This window comes from Strix aluco, chromosome 6 (genome assembly GCF_031877795.1).
Source record: "Strix aluco isolate bStrAlu1 chromosome 6, bStrAlu1.hap1, whole genome shotgun sequence".
Classification (NCBI taxonomy): Eukaryota; Metazoa; Chordata; class Aves; order Strigiformes; family Strigidae; genus Strix; species Strix aluco.
Window position 1 is genome coordinate 21,467,689 of NC_133936.1, and position 18,772 is coordinate 21,486,460.

An 18,772-nucleotide genomic window follows, 5' to 3' on the forward strand; every position below is an offset into this window, starting at 1 on the left:
ATGAGGCACGCAGCTGCTGTGGATCATTCAGGTGGGGCAGAGCCAGGGGAAGATAGCTTTGATCTCAGTAATTAACCCTGTAGTGTGATGGCAGAAAATACATGACAGAGATGTCCCTGAGTGCTATGCGTTGTGACTACTACACATGGATAAGTACAGAGTTTCTTTAACAGTTTATCCATTTAAACAAATCAAGACAGCAACAACAAAAAAATCCCTAGCCTAAGTTACAGGCATCTTTTCTGAGTCAGGAAATTAAATTACAGTCCATAAAGCATAGACAACTGTTACCAAGTTCATGACCCCTCCCAAAAAAGTAGTATTTTCTTGGTTAGATATGTGTATATACACCTCTGCATATTTTAAAATCTCTTACCAAATGGTGACAGAGTGCCTTCATTACCATTGGCAGATACAATCCCTACTATATTTTTTACTTACTTTTCTCAGTCTATTGAGGTCATTTCAGCTTGATTCAGCAGGCCATTAGTCACACCACAGAATTACCTTAATGGATGCCAAAGCATGTTACTAACCAGTCCATGTACCTGTCCCATTTCACTGCCCCTCCTCCATATCAGAAAGAGGGATGTTCATCTTCAGGTAGCAGTCCAAGCACGCATATAGAGTGTTAATCAGGACTGAGAGTATTTGTTCCCTTTTTCCTTAGAGGTACATGGAATACAGGGTGGGAGCACACCCAATGCCATTTCAGCTCCTTTAAATTGCCCTGTTGAGCTAGGGCATCCCGCTGCTGTGTTTCATCAGCCCCACAGCAAGTTGTCTCTGCAAATGCCATTCAGGATGTCAGAACAACGCCCTGACAGTTGCAGCAATTGTGTGTGCTGAGGGATGCTGGGTTCCATGCTCTAGCTCTGAAGTGGGGGATTCTTCCTGCCCTATGGAGGTACCTGCCCCTAAAGGCTTGATCTATTTTTCTGGTAAAGAAATATATCCAAATTTAAGTCGCAGAATTGCATGCAATTGAAAGACCTGGGAAGACCTCATCAAGTCCTGTATTTGAACTTTGGTGCTGGTAAAAACTCCCCATACTGTATTAATCACAGATGCATCTCTTAAGAAACATACTTTGAGGAGGTGCTCCTTTCCTCTGCCATTTCAACTTAAGTGTAGTGTAGCTGAAACTTTCAGAGTAATGCCTTTATTGCAGAGGCTTCTCTTCTTCACCTACAGAGGCGGGTGAAATCTCCAACACCAGCTCATCCGATAAGGTGATCTTTACCAACAGGAGGTAGAACCATCGCACAGTCTAGTTGATATCCTCCATCAGTTATCTGTATCTTGCCATTACCATTATCACTGTCATTAGCAAGGTTATCCTGCAACCAGCTGTAATCATAGGTCCTGTCATTCTGCTAATTATGGTACTGTCTTTAAGAGTATTGGATGCGTTAGGTTCATTATGAATGAAGCTGGTCAGTAATGGTTCTGAGAAAACCCTTCGGTCTCTAAAATGCTCTCACTATCTTTTGATTTTACCATTAAAGATAATTAGGAATTTGAAAATACAAATACATCCCCATTGCACTTCTTTCAATATGCCCTTAAAAATGCTGTTTGAATATTCTAGAGTTGCTAATGTATTGAGATTGCCTCATCTATGTGGCCATGCAGAATTTGGGAGAAGGTTTCCTTTGAAATCCTCAGGAAGATCTGGATTCTCTTAAATTATCTTTATGTGAAGGAGAACATTTTAGTAGGTGTGAGGTCAGTAGCACAAGGCATTACCTGAGCTTTGAGCTTAAGCTGTATGTTTAATTGCTGGTTAATGATAGAAATCTTAATGAGTTAGAAGTGGTGATGCTGGCTTATTATAGGAAAACACTTAGAAGGTGTAGCTAAATGCAGACATTCTTTTTTTACGGCATCTTGCAATTATTCACATTGCCTGCAACCAGGCTTGGAATTTCCTTGTTAATAAGGAATACATTCTTACCGTAATTTGTGACTCACATTATGAAATGCAAACAGGTTGAGAGTTTCTCATTTTTCATTTTAAAATAAGTCAGCTCATCGGGGCAGTAAAAACCAACAAATGCAAAGAAATTCAGTGAAATGTAGTGCAATGTCTTTTGCTCAGATGCTCATACAGAATGACAGGGCAGGGTATGCCATGACAGGATCATGCCTGCTGACTTTCATCTGGGATAACGACTATTGTAGAGGGAATTTTAAAAAAATGTAAAGAGGGGTTAGGAGACAGGCTCCCACTGGTCTTTAGAAGGACTCTATTTCTATATTTTTGAAACGTTCTCTCCTGTAAATCAGTGCATTTTGTATACTATATAAACAGAGGGACAGTTTTTGCATTACATGATGTTTTTGTTTGCTTAGATAACATACAGCAAAATTTTTTTGTTGAAGATGTTCATGACATACACAAAATATGTTAGCAAATGCAAAGTCACAGACAGATGAATGGGTAGTTGTATTTGTATCAAGAGGCTATTCACAGAAGTCCCCTATAAGATGGGACAAAGGATTGCCTGTAGTGTCTTAAGAGAGTTCAGCAAATACAGTTGTCATGCACGGGTGTTCCTGCAAGGATCCGTGGTAGCGGCTTTCTTCCTCACACTGTTCAAAGCTGGGGCCAAGGTCAGAAATAATCATCTACAAAACAGCAGCTGGCATTTAGAGTAAATGGTGAGGCAGAGAGCAGTTAACCGCCTCCACTTCTCCCTGCAGGCTGATTATATTTGCAGAAGGGAGAAACTGGACTAGTATGATGAATGTCACAGAAAAGCATTCTGGAGATAGAGGGTGTTGAGGAAGTAAACTTAAAGCTTTCACTGAAATTTTAGCAGTAAAATTCCAGCTTTTAGCATGCATCCCAAGAATTTAACATTTCAGTGAGATTTTAGACAGAACTCTGACACTGAGGTAAAACATTTAAGTACAAATGCAAAACCTCTACTATTCAGGTCAAACTTGTCTGTGAGCTAGTATTTTTCAAAAACCTTTTCAAATGTGTGACGTAAATAAATCCAGCATTAGGCAAGCATTCCCATCAAGCCTCTCCTGTGAGGCGAATTTAGCTTTGGTTTTACCCAAGAGGAAAGTACCAGAAGGATGGAGCAGTGAAATGCTACTAGGATAGGTGTTGCCATTCCACAGCATTGTCCCTGCCCTGCCCAATTTTCACTATTCAATTTACGCCTTTCTGAGTATGCAGTTCCCTTCAGGACTTCCAGGTTCAAATTTATTTTGCTACCCTCAAGCCCACATGTTTCTTTGGGAGGGTATATTGTATGTCACAGCATTTCCTCCTATTGTGGATTTCCAGCATGTCGGAAAAGTGTTTCATCGTTAAGGGTTTAAAATTTATAAATCTAGTGTATGGAGACTCTTAGAAAAATATCTTCTGGGAGACAGTGGGGTAGAAGGAGAGGTAGGAGACAGAGGTGGAAGCAATTTCTGGAATATGACCTTCTCCCAGGTTTTTGTTTTCTAAGAAGATTTTGAAGCGAGCTGGCTTTTATAAGTGATGTTCTGACCTGGATTACCGTGATGGATGAGGCTTTGCTGTTTTCCTGTGTTAGATTTGATGAAATACTGTGTGGGAAAGTCATGGAGCAGGTGGAGAATGGTGTTAATCCTTCTTGCCATAGTGGTTCATATAGTACTAAGTATGTAAAAAGCAGACAAATGGGTAGTGGAGTATAAGAAAAGCAGCGTTTCCTCTGGTCTAAGATAGAGCTTTAATCCAAAAGGCTGCTTCATATGCGTTTTTTCCAGCCTTTTGAAATTTTCATGTGCCTAAGATATTTCTGCACTGGTGACAATGAATTGCTTTGCCCTCGTTGATGCAAGAGTGCTAGTAATCTGCTGGGTAGCCATATGGTTCACATTTATTTTAATGTGTCTTTGACATCAGGAGAATAGCTGAGACAGCAGAAGAAAATGCTTATGTCTTGGAGTTCAGCCAGAACTGAGATAATTTATGTTTCGTAATCAAAGAGCTACCAGTTTTCTCAGTAAAAAATGTTTGAAAAACATGATGGGCTTAAAATGTCATTCCTATCAGGATTTTGTAAAATTAGGAAGCAGGCTTTGCATTTCATAGACAAATACAGCCGCAGCGGAATCTCTTCCCAGGTGGGGGGTTTGGATTCTGTTTTGGCGGCTAAATGTGCAGGAGGAAATGCTCTTTCACAGGTTTCACCCTGCTGTAGCTGTACGGCCCACAGAGGAAAATGAGGATGTTCAAAGGTGAACGACAAGAGCAGCTGTATACTGCATTATATGTATGTGAGAGCAATTCAGGAAAACTTTGTTTCAATCTGCCAGCACATTATTATTGTTGCTTACCTATTTCATCAGTTATAATTTATTCATATACAAATGAGACTTGGATGATTCTCATAAGCATACACTGGACTGCTAGTGTAAATATTGATTTTCCCCTTTGGAAAATTACTTTTCTTGGGGTTTTGGAGTTGAATGGGCTCATGATAACGTCTGTTACCAAGACATAAGAAATATACTATGAATAAATATGATAAAACTTAAATTTTTTTAATGTGGAAAGAGTTGGGGGGATTGTGTCTGTCATTTTTCACAAATTCACAAATAGATAAGTAACGGTTATTCTCAGGGGAGAGAGCAGAAAATACAGCTTGAGGTAGAGAAGGAAGGGACACAAGAAGCAGCTTCAGAACTTATACCAGCTGTGAGAGGAGGCAGTGGCTGGGGATGTTGGGTGCAGGTGGCACCCGTCAGGGTCTTCCGCCTGCGCCCCTCTGGGCTGGGGAATTCCTGGCTCAGTTGGTTCCCGCGTGTGGGAAGGGAAGATAAACAGCTCACCCCCATGTGCAGAGGTCAGTGGGAACCTCCTCTGCTTCTAGCTTTCCACTCCATGCTTTGAAAATACCCTGTTGTGGGGTAGGGAAAGAAGGGTGCACAATTTCAGAAGTTAGAGAGCTGCTGATACATCACTTTGAATAAGCCATGGAAAAATGAGCTAGTAATGAATTTCCTCAGTCTCCCAAAACTGCCAGTTTTGCCATAAATGGTCTGTGGTGCAGATGACTTATGCTGTGGCTGTTAGCTTGGGTCGAGTGCTGCATGGATGGGGCTGTGCTGTGTCCAGATACAGCCCTGAATCTGCAGCAGCTGCTTTTGCATGGCCAGGAGCTGGCACAAGCCTACGGGACCTGACCTGACTCCATGAGGAGGCAGGCCAGTTGCAAGTAGGTTATTAACTTGGGCTCTGTTCCACTAAACCCAGAAACTCTGCCACTCAAATGTCAAATGCCAAAAATCAAGATTTCAGCAGTTGATATTCTTTCAGATGAGGGATCATGACAGTCCTCTTTGAAGATATCTATGTCTGAAGACCTTGTTCAGATATAGGGACCTTTTCTGAGAGATAGTTCTGTAGTGGTAATTATGTTCACAGAATCACAGAATCATCTAGGTTGGAAAGGACCTTGAAGATCATCTGGTCCAACCGTTAACCTAGCACTGACAGCTCCCAACTACACCATATCCCTCAGCGCTATGTCGACCCTACTCTTAAACACCTCCAGGGATGGGGACTCCACCACCTCCCTGGGCAGCCCATTCCAAGGCCTAACAAATATTCTTAACAGTATCATCCTTCCCTCTGATAATAGATATATTTTATGCATTACAGTACTTAGTATCTGTCAAAAATACTGAATTCCATATAATCTTGAAACATGGAACTAAAAATTATATTAGTTTTTTAAATACATGAGAAGGGAGTATTTTTTTCCTTCCATGAAATGTATCAGACTTGTAGTATATAAATGTGTTAAAGATCATGTGTGATCCATAGGACAGTTTCAGGTGATGGTGAATATTCCTATTCCTTCTGGCATCCTCACTCGCCATGAACTGCTAGACCCAAGATGGTGGCATTCATTTTCAAAAACCACCTGCTAACAGTGTGTGTCCAGCATCTGCTAAAAAACCACATCTCTGCCTAGCACACTCTGCCTGGAGTCAGTATCACCCTTTTTCCACAGAACAGATGATAGTGGCATCCACTGCTATCACTTGTTACACAAGCAGATGGCATGTAAATACTTGTTTTGAGAATGGCCAAGCAAGGAAGCCGTTACTACATCTCTTCAGGAAAAGTGTGGTGTTTACACTTTCTATGGATAAATTTGTAGGTTACGAGCTTTTGCTTCACTACAAAATCTTTGAAACTGACTCCCAAGAAGCATGCAAGCCTTGCATAATCTGTATCCCTCATTCTGAAAGGAATTTACTAATTCATTAATGTAAGTAAATTTTTGTGGGGGCATATGTTCATGCTTTCCGATATATCATAAAATAGGTATTTTGTATGTCCTTCTGCTCTGTTCTGAGTTAAGCAGTGTCCTTAGCAGTAATTACAGCTGATTTGAACGTACCATTTAAGGTACAGTGCATGCAAAATAACATATGCCTCTGACTCTTGATAAGATGATCTGAGAATCTGAGTTCAGGTTGGCTTGAAGCAAAAGCGTTGAATGAGTTATAGAGCACTTTGTCCCTGATGTTGGAAAATGTTCAACATTTCCATTCAGTATCTAATAATAAGGGGTTTTGAGGTCACATTAAGGCAGCCCTCTGCTCAGCAATTTTAGGAAGTATAGTAGAGCAGGAGCATAGTGCCTCTGTGGTGCTGACTGTACTTCCTTGTGTCCTTGGTTACTGAGGTGGTTGCAATTCTCCAGTCACCTCACTGACATCTCTAATCTATGCTTTTGAGTAATCAAATAAAATCCTGTAATCTTTTGCAGTTCCTGCCTCATTTGTTCTTGTAAACAACATTCTCATAAATATGAATATATTCTGACTACTTCCTAGCAGTAACATACAAGAGATGACTATAGAGTTACAGAACCTTAGATCTTCCCTTTAATGAGCTCTTGGATGAGACAGAGCAAACCCAAAAGATAGGAAGTGTTTCTGAAAAAAATAATCATGTGTAATCTGAGGGCTCTGAATGTTTACGTGCTTGTTTACTTACACAGATTGTCATATAATTTGTCTGACTTGGAACTGTAACATTAATAAATAAAACCATGAACTTTGATGACATTTACAGTGTGCATGTCAGCTCTCATGCTGTCTTCAGTAACAGTTGTATAGTGCTGGATTTACAGTGCTGGTGGTGTTGCAGTTACAGCATGACAGCATTTTCTTGAAGTTCAGCTTAGTTCTATTTTAACACAGTTTTTGGCAGTGATATGTTACAAAACCCCTAAACAAACAACTTCAATGATGTGGCATTGATATTTAATCAATAAAAATGATAAGAACTATAAAAGCTCAAAGAAATGCATTAATGGGTTCTTTAAGACAGCTCATGACAGCTACAGTCTTACTGAGAGAGACTGCTGACCAAATTTAGGCATAAATGTACAGCAACATATGAAATTCATGTTTTAAATCTTGACAGTACACACATGGGCACCCCCATCCCACTCATTCATGTAATTCATGTGGAAAAGCTCATTCATGCAATCTAGTTTTTATCATAGATGACATTCTTTTTTTTCAGCTGGAAGTAATTAGATGGCAGTCCTCTGCTCAGCTTCATTTAACTATTAATATTAGTGTAACGTGAATAAATCTTAAGGTTGCTTTCTTTATGTATAGAAACTAGTGTTGAAAGTAGTATCTCTTCCATAAAGAGATTGACAAGAGTTAAAAAAATGGAAGCTCTTCTATTGCACCATTTGCTATTCCTGCCAGTAAGCAGCGATGTCGGGGATTCCATAGCTAAGGTCTAAAACAAATGACTATAAACGTAGACCTTACGTGGTAGATACTGAAGTTTACAGATGAAGATTCAAAGGCATTCGCTAGCTTGTGCAATTTACAGGCACAATTACCTTCTATTTCCTCATGAAGCATATGTATATATTTTTAAGATTAACCTTCTAATCTTTCCTTTCCTTTAATGTTTTACCTCTCATCCCATTTGTGACCGTTTCTTTTACTTGGTAAAAAAGCTGCTTGCCCTTCAGTAGTTGTCAATATTTCTTCCAAAATAGAGGCAAGATCCAGTTGAGGTCCAGATAACATCAATACTGTTACATCAGAAATTGTATACATCCCAGAATACCTCCTTCAGCAGAAGCAGGATTTTTTAATACGCACTTTCCTGTGTGTAAGAGCATATAGGCAGTGAAGGTTCTGACTCATAGAGTATTTGCTTTCATGCTAAATTGAAAGAGTATGTCGCAATATCAAAATTACCCCATCTTCCAAACTATAAAAAATTGGTTTTATTAAAGATAGTTTTGTTTTGAAACTGAAAAAAACCAGTACATTACAACAGTATTGAATATAATTCAAAATTGACGCACCCCTATCTAACAAAAAAAATTGACACACCCTCTTCTAACAAAATAACCCTCTTCCCCCACTAAAAGCTTCCTCTAAGTACTTTACACAGGCTCTGTTGATACAAGATTTGCTTGAAGTTGGATGTAAGAGTAACCATGCTTAACGTAACAGAATTTGCCTTTTGATTCCTCTGTGTACATCCTACACCTTTTTTGGAACACCCTTCACTGAGAGCATGTAAGTGAATATAGGACCTGAGCTTATTTATCTGTTTTATGTTTATAATCTAACATACCTGCGGCATATCTGAGGAAGTGCATGTTATTTATATAATAAACCATACTTTTAGCTGCTTATCAGTATTTAGGAAAAATAATACTATTCCAATGTTTTACTGAGCTCCCGATAGTTTTATGATTATGTCAATAGGGCATACTGTCTGTAATTTGCTTACAGGACTATTTTCTAATACACTTGTTTTTCATATAGTTAGGTAGATTATGCTGGTGTTTGCACTGAATTACTTCATGTAAAAGTTTGGGGGTTTTATATTTGTGGTGATTAACATTTCATTACCTAATAATATTAGAGAATGACTTGTGTTTTAACTGTAACAGTAAACCAGACCTGTTATGAAACCAAGGCTGAAGGCCAAATGCTTCCAATCTGTAGAGATGGTGCAATTACATCATTGTTGTTCTTACTGCTTTTTTACAGTGATTCCAAGTCTTTCAAGAGTGGTCAGGCACCTTTTAAATCATTTTACTGCCTGAATTTTGTCAGTTAGGTCTTTTCATTCACACCTGCCCAATTGTTGCCTGTAAACTGCAAAGCAATTACTTATTATCTACATTCTCAACATCCTGTTGCCATTTTGCAATAAATCAAATAATCAGGCTGCTCATCTTAAAAATCAAGGAGTGTCTCTTATCTTTCTCTAACGTTTGTGTGTCTTTTTTTTCTCTAAAGGCTCACCACGGTTACTAGTGAGAAACAATAGATCACTATTGTTGAAGGGAGTTACTAAACATCTGTAGAAAAAAGAATAATATTTAACAGTTAAAATTAGGCATTTGTTTTTAAACAAATCCATTCCATATGATACTGCATATGTGTGTAAGAAAAACTGAGCACCAGTTTGAGGGGACTCAGGAAAGGATTAGACTAGATTTTTTTTTTTGGTTAAAATTCTACACATTAGAATACACACACACACACACACACATATATATGTATTCAGTGGATGGCAGCAGAAAAAAGAATGAAAGTAAAGAAAAAGGAAGTGGATCTGATTGTTAATCAGCATTATTCCTATATTATTCTGTGATGATGGTATGAATTTGAGACAGTCTAAAACACTTAACATACTGCCTTTATAGTTTTTCTAACACTAATTTCTCACATTTTAGATGATAAGAGATAGGAATCTTTTCTGCCAATGTGATCCAATGCTTTAAAGATGTAGTTGCAGATCTCTGCAGCTGAGCCTTACTGACAGAATAGTAACAGTGTGTATAGAACTGTGAAAGACTGGGTCTGCTGTTCTCCTCGCTGCTGTCATGTGCATTGCTTTGTTCGCAAGTTGGTGGATCACTGTCTTTGGGGTGACACTGTGAAAGAAGTCCCTTTTGCTGGGATTTATTTGCTTCCTTGGTAAAAGGATTAAACACTTTTATAATCCTATGGGAAAACAGAACTGTCCTCCCAAGAATTTCTGTTCTGAAGTAGACAATAGCATTCATGATTGTAGTAGTTTGTAATGGGTTCTAGATTTGAATATACAGTAAATATTTCTAACGTTAGCTCCTCATTTAGACTGCACACCTCGGAACTTTAATGTGTGCATAGTCAGGTATTGTTAAGGAAAGTGGAACTACACATGTGATGAATTTGCTATATGACTGCAAGTTATCATTCATACTGCAATCTGCATCTGTTCTAGCTTCTTCAATCCTGAAGAGAGAGAAGCGGAAGAGAACAAAAAATGTCCATTTTAACTGTGTTACTGTGTATTACTTCACGAGAAGGCAAGGCTTCACCAGTGTTCCCAGCCAGGGGGGAAGCACGCTGGGAATGTCTACTCGCCACAACAGCGTGCGCCAGTACACGCTTGGAGAGTTTGCAATGGAACAGGAGAGGCTTCACCGAGAGATGTTAAGAGAACATCTAAGGGAGGAAAAACTCAATTCTCTAAAATTAAAGGTAAAAATTCCTCAAGATTTTGATTCCTGTCTTATTTACCTAAATGAGCAGTGTCAGAGCTATATGGACCCAATGTGTGTGTGTTAAACAAAACCTTCTCCTTTCTATCAACTCCATTTTCAGTTGAGCAAATGGCATTTTTCATCTTTTTTTATTTATTTTACTGAAGACAGATTTTTGTTCGATATTACCAAGTGCAGTTGTAGCTCTTATTGATGGGTACTTCAGAGTGTTTTCCCCTCTGTAGAAAACAGGGAGTAAACAACAACCTCCCTGTAAAACAAAGGCAGGGAGTGGTGGAAGTTAGCCTTGCACAGGGTGTCCAGCAGAAGTCTGGAAGTGCCAGGAAGAAGATGAGTCGTCTTAGCCCTTGCACAGTGCCCTGTTAGACAAGGAAATGGTAACAACCTAAATATAGAAAGTGAAACAGATTATTTTCTTGGCCAACTTAAACAAATTTGGAAAAAAGTAAGAAACAGTAATACTAAAAATGTTTTCTTTTTTCAGTGTACCAATTTATATAATCATGCATCTTTAATATTTCACCAGAGGATGTCTGTGTTAAAGAAATGTGTCAGACAAATTAACCAGCTGTATCAGTTTAGCTAGTCAGATCAAATCTTGGCTACAGTTTTGAAGCTGTCTTTTAAAATATAGCATAGGAGAGGAAAGAAGTTGTGTATTTGGGTAGAGGAGAATGGAGAAAGGGATTGCATTCTTGGAAGTGTCCCTTCTGCCCCTTTAAAACTGGTGGCAAAACTTCTGGTTTTGTTGTGGTTTTGTAGTGGATGAAACACTTCCTATGTAATAGCTTGTGTTATATGTGTTTTGGGCTCTTTTTCAGATGAATCTTGTTATTAAAAGTGACCGAACTGCTGTGCTCCATAGTCCCTTCTTTTGTGATATTATATCTCTGTTTCAGATACTACTACAGTTGTCCACAGCAAACTGGCACCCTTCAAGTTTAAGAAATGCCTTTCAGCATTTTTCCCCCAGAACAAACTATGTTCATGAGTTCTGTGTCTGAACTCCTGAAGAAGTGTGTATGACCCTTACTATTATAATTACTTTTTTTGGTCTCCTGATTGTTTTTTATTTGAATAGCTAAATAGATTCTTAAGTGGTTTATAAAACTGTCGTAATGAAAATAAACAGGCGTAAAACCGCATTTGGACAGGTCGGAAACCGAAGGCTAGAGTGTTAGTGATTTATCACTAGATAGAGATTATACCTCTAAACATCTCACATCACAGGATCTTCAGAGCATCAAGTGTGAATTGAGCTGTGTCACTGTAACCAATGACTCTGTGTAGATCCCTTGGCTGACTTCTAGGAATTGGCTGAAAGAGAGGAATCCCCAGTGGAGTGAGTAAAGAATAGTAAGGCATGCAAATATTTCACTTTTCCTTTTCTTTTTATAGCTAGAAAGTAAATCAAGAAAAATCACGGATCGTGTTTACCACTAAAGATTGGATGAGGCGTTTTAGCCTTCATCTGTATGGAGTAGAGCGTGGCTCTTTGTGCTTTCATAATTCTACTCTTGTCTGGGATGGATCTCCCTTCTTCATTAACTGACTTCACTCCAGCCCACTCTTTTTTTGGGACATAAACTCTACTTTCTGCTCTTCTTCCAAATACAACGTGTTCTTCCATCTCCCCAGTCAGTTGTTTTGAGTGGATGATAATGTTTACTGACTGTTAAATTCCTGCAAAATCTCTTCATAAATATTCAGTGAATAGGGAAAGCCTGATTTGCATTCTTCCCTCTGTCCTAATTTTAATTTTCTTTTTACCAAATAGAAAAGTCCTTCCCCTACGTTTAATTCAGGAGTGGTGGGATTCTTTCTTCATAGATTCTCAGCAGTTGATGTGGGAATAGTTTACTAGCATGTTATGAGACTTGTAAGCCGACTGCAAATATTAGGAAATTGTGGTTAGGTCTTCAGAATCCTGAGAGTGGCATAAAAATGGTGACATCTTACTAGTTTTAAATCTTTTACTAGAGTAAAATATTTTGCTTTACTCTAGAGCAAGTATTAAAACATAGGGAACAGAAAACTTCCATTTTTGAACTGGTCCATTAAACTCAGCTTAGTTGCATCCCTGATTATACACTTGGGGTAAAAAAATAAAATAAAACCCATTTTCTCTCCCAAAAGCAAATCCAGGACTCACTGAATTACTGAAGAGTCACTGTAAAGCACTGAGCATGTTTTATTTGCTTAAGATAACTGGGCGTTTCTGATTTCCCATTATAGAATTTCCCATTGGTCATTCACATAGTTTCTAAATGAACACCAAAAGGAAAGGCCATAGTGTTCTGAGGTGACAATGTCAGCTATTATGAGCTTCAGTGAAAATGTACTAATTAGGATTTGCGTCAAAATTACTGTACATCTGTACAGAAAACTGAAGAAAATGGAAAAATGAAGTAGGGCAAAGCTTGCTCAAAAAGATTTTTCTGTTTGAAAACCATTACGAAAGTTTGAAAACCAAACAGAAAGTAACATTTTCAGTGTGTTTTTTAATTTAAGTTTCCCTGGGTTTTTTAATTTTTTGCATTGGATTAAAATATACAAGTCTGTAGGTAGAAAGTGTTCTCTTCCATATAATTTGTTTAAAAAGTACAAATACAGGAATATATTGAAATTGAGTCTCCATAATATTACAGACTGTTTATTATTTTACTTGCTAAAAGTGAAGAGCCAAATAAGAAACTTTTCTTAATTAAAAGCAGATAAAGACTTTAAAATCATCTTCAAGTCACTTGAGCTATTTAGCACCAGCACTTTGGTGTAAACACTGCTGACAGTGGCATAAACACTTGTTAGCAGCAGAGTGTGAAAATTCTAATGGCAATCTGGACATAAAAGCCAGCTTGTCAAGATGAAAGGTACAAGGTAGGCTTTACTTTAATACATTGTCATTTGAGAAGACATTATGAGTAAGCACCATAAATTAGCTGGAACAGTCCTTATTGCTTACTCATAATGTCTCCTCAAATTAAGATCTATTAAAAAGATTAGCATGACCCTAGTGATGTTATGGCTTCTGGGTCTGTGGACACAGTTGGTTTCCTTTGTGGGAAATCGTAAGGAATAATTTCCAGCTAGGGCAGGCAAAGGTGTCTAACCTAAATTTTTCACGTTTTACAGAGTTGAAGTGAATTTCACCCAAAGGCTTCATATATTCAGTGGGCCTTGCCGTGTTCTGTTGTTATGACATTAACCTTTAGCTTTATGAGAGAACTTTTACCCATCTAGATATCAAGTTTAATTCAGATGAACAATATTATGACTATCAAGAGAACTTAATATTCCCCTGAAGTTCTGTATTGGAAAATGTCTTTGATGGTTCTTGATGGTTCTTGATAATCTTCCTCCCTCTGTAGTTACCCAGTTACTTTAAGAATGTTTGAATCTTTCATTTCATTAATTCATTTGCTCTTTGTGTGACAAAATTGAGAAAAAACATCAGAGGAGACAACAAGGAAGTCATTCAGCAAAGGACTTGGGAGCTGAGGTGCTTTAAAAGGGCAAACTGCTGTCTAATCCCACTTGATGCCCAGGCTTTTGACTGACATACAGTATTCAGCAGGTGGCTGGAGTCCGTTCCTTGATGCTCCACCACCATGTAGCAAAGCAGTTGAGATTTGCAGGGGGAGGAGGAGAAATACGTGACAGGTTTGGTATGGTTCTATAGGTGCCTTTGTAAGCTGAGCAGTTACAACATTCACCTCATGGGTAAGAGCCCTGAAACTTAATTTTTATTAAATAGTAATTGAATAAAATACTAAAATAATTACAGAAGCAGGGATTAGAATTCTTCCCCTTCCCCAGTTTCAAATTTAAACTCTGATAGGCAATTTCAATCACAGCAATCTGCTTAAGGAGTGGTTTGAGCCTTGTGTATTTACAACTAGAGAAATCAGAATTCTTAGGTAGGTCATTCTCCTATTCTATAAAATAAAAGAAAGCAAAGAAATGTAAATACACTGTACTTAGTTGTACCTAGCTAACAAAAAATGGAAAATGGAAAAAAATCAAGGATGTTATTCTGGATTTGAAGATTCAGGCTGAGTTGCATGTGCAGTGGAGTTGTCCCTCCCACTAGCTTCAGGCAGGTAATTCAAGATGCATTTAATTACTCTGGATTTACCTGTGTCTCGCTGTAGATTATACAGAGAAAGGATGACTTCGCATGTTGTCTTCCCTAACCCATTTTCATAACTAATACGTTGAAATACCTGGTGTAAATAATCTCTCCGTTGTCCCAGGGCCAGGCAGAACTGATCAGGGAGCTATTACCCCCTCTTTTCCTACCCACTGTAAAGTGAAATGAGTAACAGAAAATAGAGTAAGAGAACAATCTGAAGGAAGTTTGAGAGGACATTTTGAAAATGTCTGCATTTAAAATGAAGAAAGAGTTAGAAGTATATGCAGATAAAGGGATTTGAATGTTAAAGGTATAACAGACGTGGTAAATAAACTGAAACGTGAAAGAAAATGAAGGCACTAAACTCAGAAGGCTGCAGATACGGAGCAAGATTGAGAACACACTGAATAGAGGAGGAAACAGTAATGCCTGTAAAGCGGATTTGTGGAAATGCAGAACACCTCTGCATGAACTAAATATGGTGCTGAATGGCTAAGAAGGAGTGATTACTGATCTCGGGAGAATTTTTCTTTGTGCAGTGTAATGTGCACATGTACACTGTACATAAGGACTACCAGTCATGACACTGAGACTCTTCTGCTTCAAAGGGAGGAGTATTGCTTTTAACCTGACTTTAGAAATCAGAAATAATTGGGGTGCTTTTTTCTGTGATTGTCTTACACAGTTGTTATAAACACAAAACTGCAATTACAAAAAAGAGTAAACAGTCAGTAAGAGTTCACCATTGAGTATTTCAATAATGCCATAAATGACAGTTACAGTCCAAAAGATTGTGGAAAGGACAATGTTAATATAAATAGAAAAATGAAACAGTTGGGAATATAATAAAAGTAGAAATAGTGGAATGGGTAAGAGCCAGGACTGCTTTCTTACATATAAAAAGCATAGCTAGATGGAGATGACAGGATTTAGTAGCAGAAAAATGGGGATAGTTACAGTGATAGTTGTTAAATATCTAATCATTGAAATGCACAAAAACAGGCAACAGTAGTATGACTTCAGTATTTTATCTGCATTTAAAACTGGTGTCTAAAAATTTATTTGGGATAACAGGCCAAGCTGAAATTTTCTGCAGGTAAATAAGGCAAAAAGAGAAAGAATTTCAATTGGTATTTTTCTATCGGTAAGAACATTCAAATTACATTCACTGGAGGCCATTTTTATGAGGTGGTACCCATGATGAAACTGTTAATGCAGATGAGACTTGAGGCTTCACCAGTGTATAATTATCACATAGTTGCACCATGTTTTTTTCTCGAAAGTATGAGTCCAGGTGCTTAGCTAGTGTATATCAGCAACCTCATCAGTTGAGAACATTACATAGAGCAGGGTGAACATTGGGAATCCATTTGTTTGTTTTTCCATTTGAAGCAAAATTATTTCATAGAAAAATAATAAAAAGTATTTATTATATGACAAAAATCATGTAATTGCACTGGCTTCAGGTTTGCTATGTAGCACAGTGCTCAATCTGAGTAATTTGAGAAAATGTATTTTTTGTAGTGAATGTCATCATCTCTCTGAACTTTAACATTTGATATTCTTTTGATTCTCAAGTAATTTTCTCTGTAGAAGAACTTTTATAAACCCTGTAGTTATGTTATCTGGCAGATATAACCAGTGAGCTCTACCATGGGTGGGAAAAGTAACCTTCCTTCAGTGCAGTAAATTTGTTTTTTCTTTTTTCCTTGAATATATACACCCCTTTCTATATGAGGTGAGTTACAGGAGTATGGTGCAGAAGTGTATGCTATGTTATGAAAGTGGCACTGGATGTTTGTGCTTGATGCTCATGGCCATTTAATTTTGAAACGCTATTTGAAAGGTTTGAGAGCTAGACTATACATATGTAATAATATAGTGCCAGGATGCTTGTATCTGCAGAGGCTCAAAAATTCATATCCCTAGGAAAGGAGCACAAATCCTCTAAAAACTTTTCTCAAGATCCTCCACAAGAGGTTCACAACTTCCTTTTTTCTAAATTTATTCATTGATTAATTACCTAAGAATAATCTGCACTGGTTAGTGAAGTAGTAAAATCCCTGACAACATAAAGCTAAATAGGTTATTTTCAGGACCAAAGACTAGAAAGAACTTCAGAAGAGCTATATGCATCAGCCCCATGAAATAAATTGCAAATGAACATGAAGTAATGTAGGTAAAGGGGAAAAATTAAGCCACTTCCAGGCTTAAAATTGTCAACTCAAGAAGCAAATACAGGCATCTGCCCAAGCGATTACGTGGAAATACTGCTTTGTGACCTCAGCTGTACAAACATCAAACAACTTGTCAGCTAAAGAGGAACAGGATTGTGAATAGGACATAAATACACCATTTTGCAAATCTGTGATGCATAATCTGAAACAGTGTTGGTAGTGCAATTATTATCTCAAAAGGGATATTGAAGAATTTCGGAGAGCCCAGAGACAGGAACTAGAATCAATTAAGGGCTCAAAGATTATTTTACGAAATACAGAAAAGACTAGAATTTTAGAAAGCCATGAGATTTGGCAAACAACAACAAAGGATATAAAGAGCAGACAAGAAATCAGAAACAGAAAAAGAATTAGCTTCATGACAAACATAAAGCTAAAAATGTGTATTGAACTCACATGTTAAATGTGAAAGAACTGCCTTTTCACCCCATCTGTAGTCATATTCTGGAACTTACTGGCAGTTGTGTAGGATTTCTAAATACAGCCTTCCACGTCCATAATGCATTACACATGCTTACATCTATGACACATATATGTATGTGTAAGTATAGTTTAAGGACTTTGTTAATTGTTCTATGCAACAGATGACAAAGAATGGTACAGTGGAATCTGAAGAAGCTAATACGCTGACACTGGATGACATTTCTGATGATGATATTGATCTAGACAACACTGAAGTAGACGAGTACTTCTTTCTACAACCCCTGCCGACAAAAAAGCGAAGGGCATTGCTGCGAGCTTCTGGAGTGAAGAAGATTGATGTGGAAGAAAAACACGAGCTGCGAGCTATCCGCCTGTCCAGAGAGGATTGTGGCTGTGACTGCCGCGTGTTCTGTGATCCAGAAACTTGCACTTGCAGTCTTGCAGGCATAAAATGTCAGGTAAATGTCTATATTATTGTCGTTATTTAGCTATCAAGGGGAGGGGGAAGGGGGTGTGTGCATGCACACATACGTGTATTTTTTGTTGTCAAAGTTATAACTACTGAAAATTAATAATTAGATGATAACACTTGTGGATCTCAAACCATTTTTTTAAGGCCCAGATTTAAGAGCATATAGTGTGCAATACAAACAATCTCCTTAAACATCTTTATTTTGTGATTGGTTTAGGCACGTACATTGTTACATTTTTTTTTTTCCTTATACAGATATTCTGCTTCTCATATTGCTCTTTGGCCTTTGTCTAAATATGTAGATGCAGACAACAGAAGAATCAGTAGCCTGCAGATTTCAGAAGGGATATTGCCTTTTCTTTTAGAGACAACTCACATACTGTCCAAATGTGAATTATAATCCAACCTCAAAGAGAAACAATAAGTGACACTCTGTGGTACCGTCCTTTATTCAGTGTGCATAATACTTAAAATGCATGCATGATAAATTTGCATGTAGGCAATAAAATATTCATCTGCTAATACAGCAGGCAGTTTTTCCTCTGCAGACTGAAAAGGTATTTCGTATTGTACATTTAGAGAGTGTCCTATGTACAGCTGTAAATGTCCCAAAATGTTCCCTGAAAGATGCTTCCACTAACTGTCCTGAGTTGCTGTTATGCAGCTGAGTTGATTTCTTCCTGAAAGCATTTTTCATCATCTCTTAAATCCAAGCTAAACTTTCTCTGCTATTTTAAATAATATATTCTCTTTGCTGTTCCTGTTTTCATCTTCACATGTGGGGAGGTTGTAGCTACATTGTGTTACATGGTTCTCGTCTGCATCATATTTGATGTGTAGGTATTACAGCGTAGATGAAAATCATAAACCTTAACCTATCTAATCGAACTATCCCATGTGGATTCAGTCACATTTTTAGAAATTTAAGATGGCTGTTATTAGATATATAAGT

At 37.8% G+C, this 18,772-nt stretch overlaps 1 protein-coding gene across 3 annotated transcripts in view; it reads left to right on the forward strand.

Moving 5' to 3' along the window:
* Positions 1-18,772, forward strand: part of CSRNP3 (cysteine and serine rich nuclear protein 3) — a 110,878-nt gene that overhangs the window by 81,484 nt on the left and 10,622 nt on the right. For all 3 annotated transcript variants that reach the window (XM_074828998.1, XM_074829000.1, XM_074828999.1), the window contains 2 exons: positions 10,274-10,533; positions 17,510-17,806. In XM_074828998.1, coding sequence (XP_074685099.1) covers positions 10,274-10,533; positions 17,510-17,806 — 557 coding nt within the window. The remainder of the gene's footprint in view (positions 1-10,273; positions 10,534-17,509; positions 17,807-18,772) is intronic.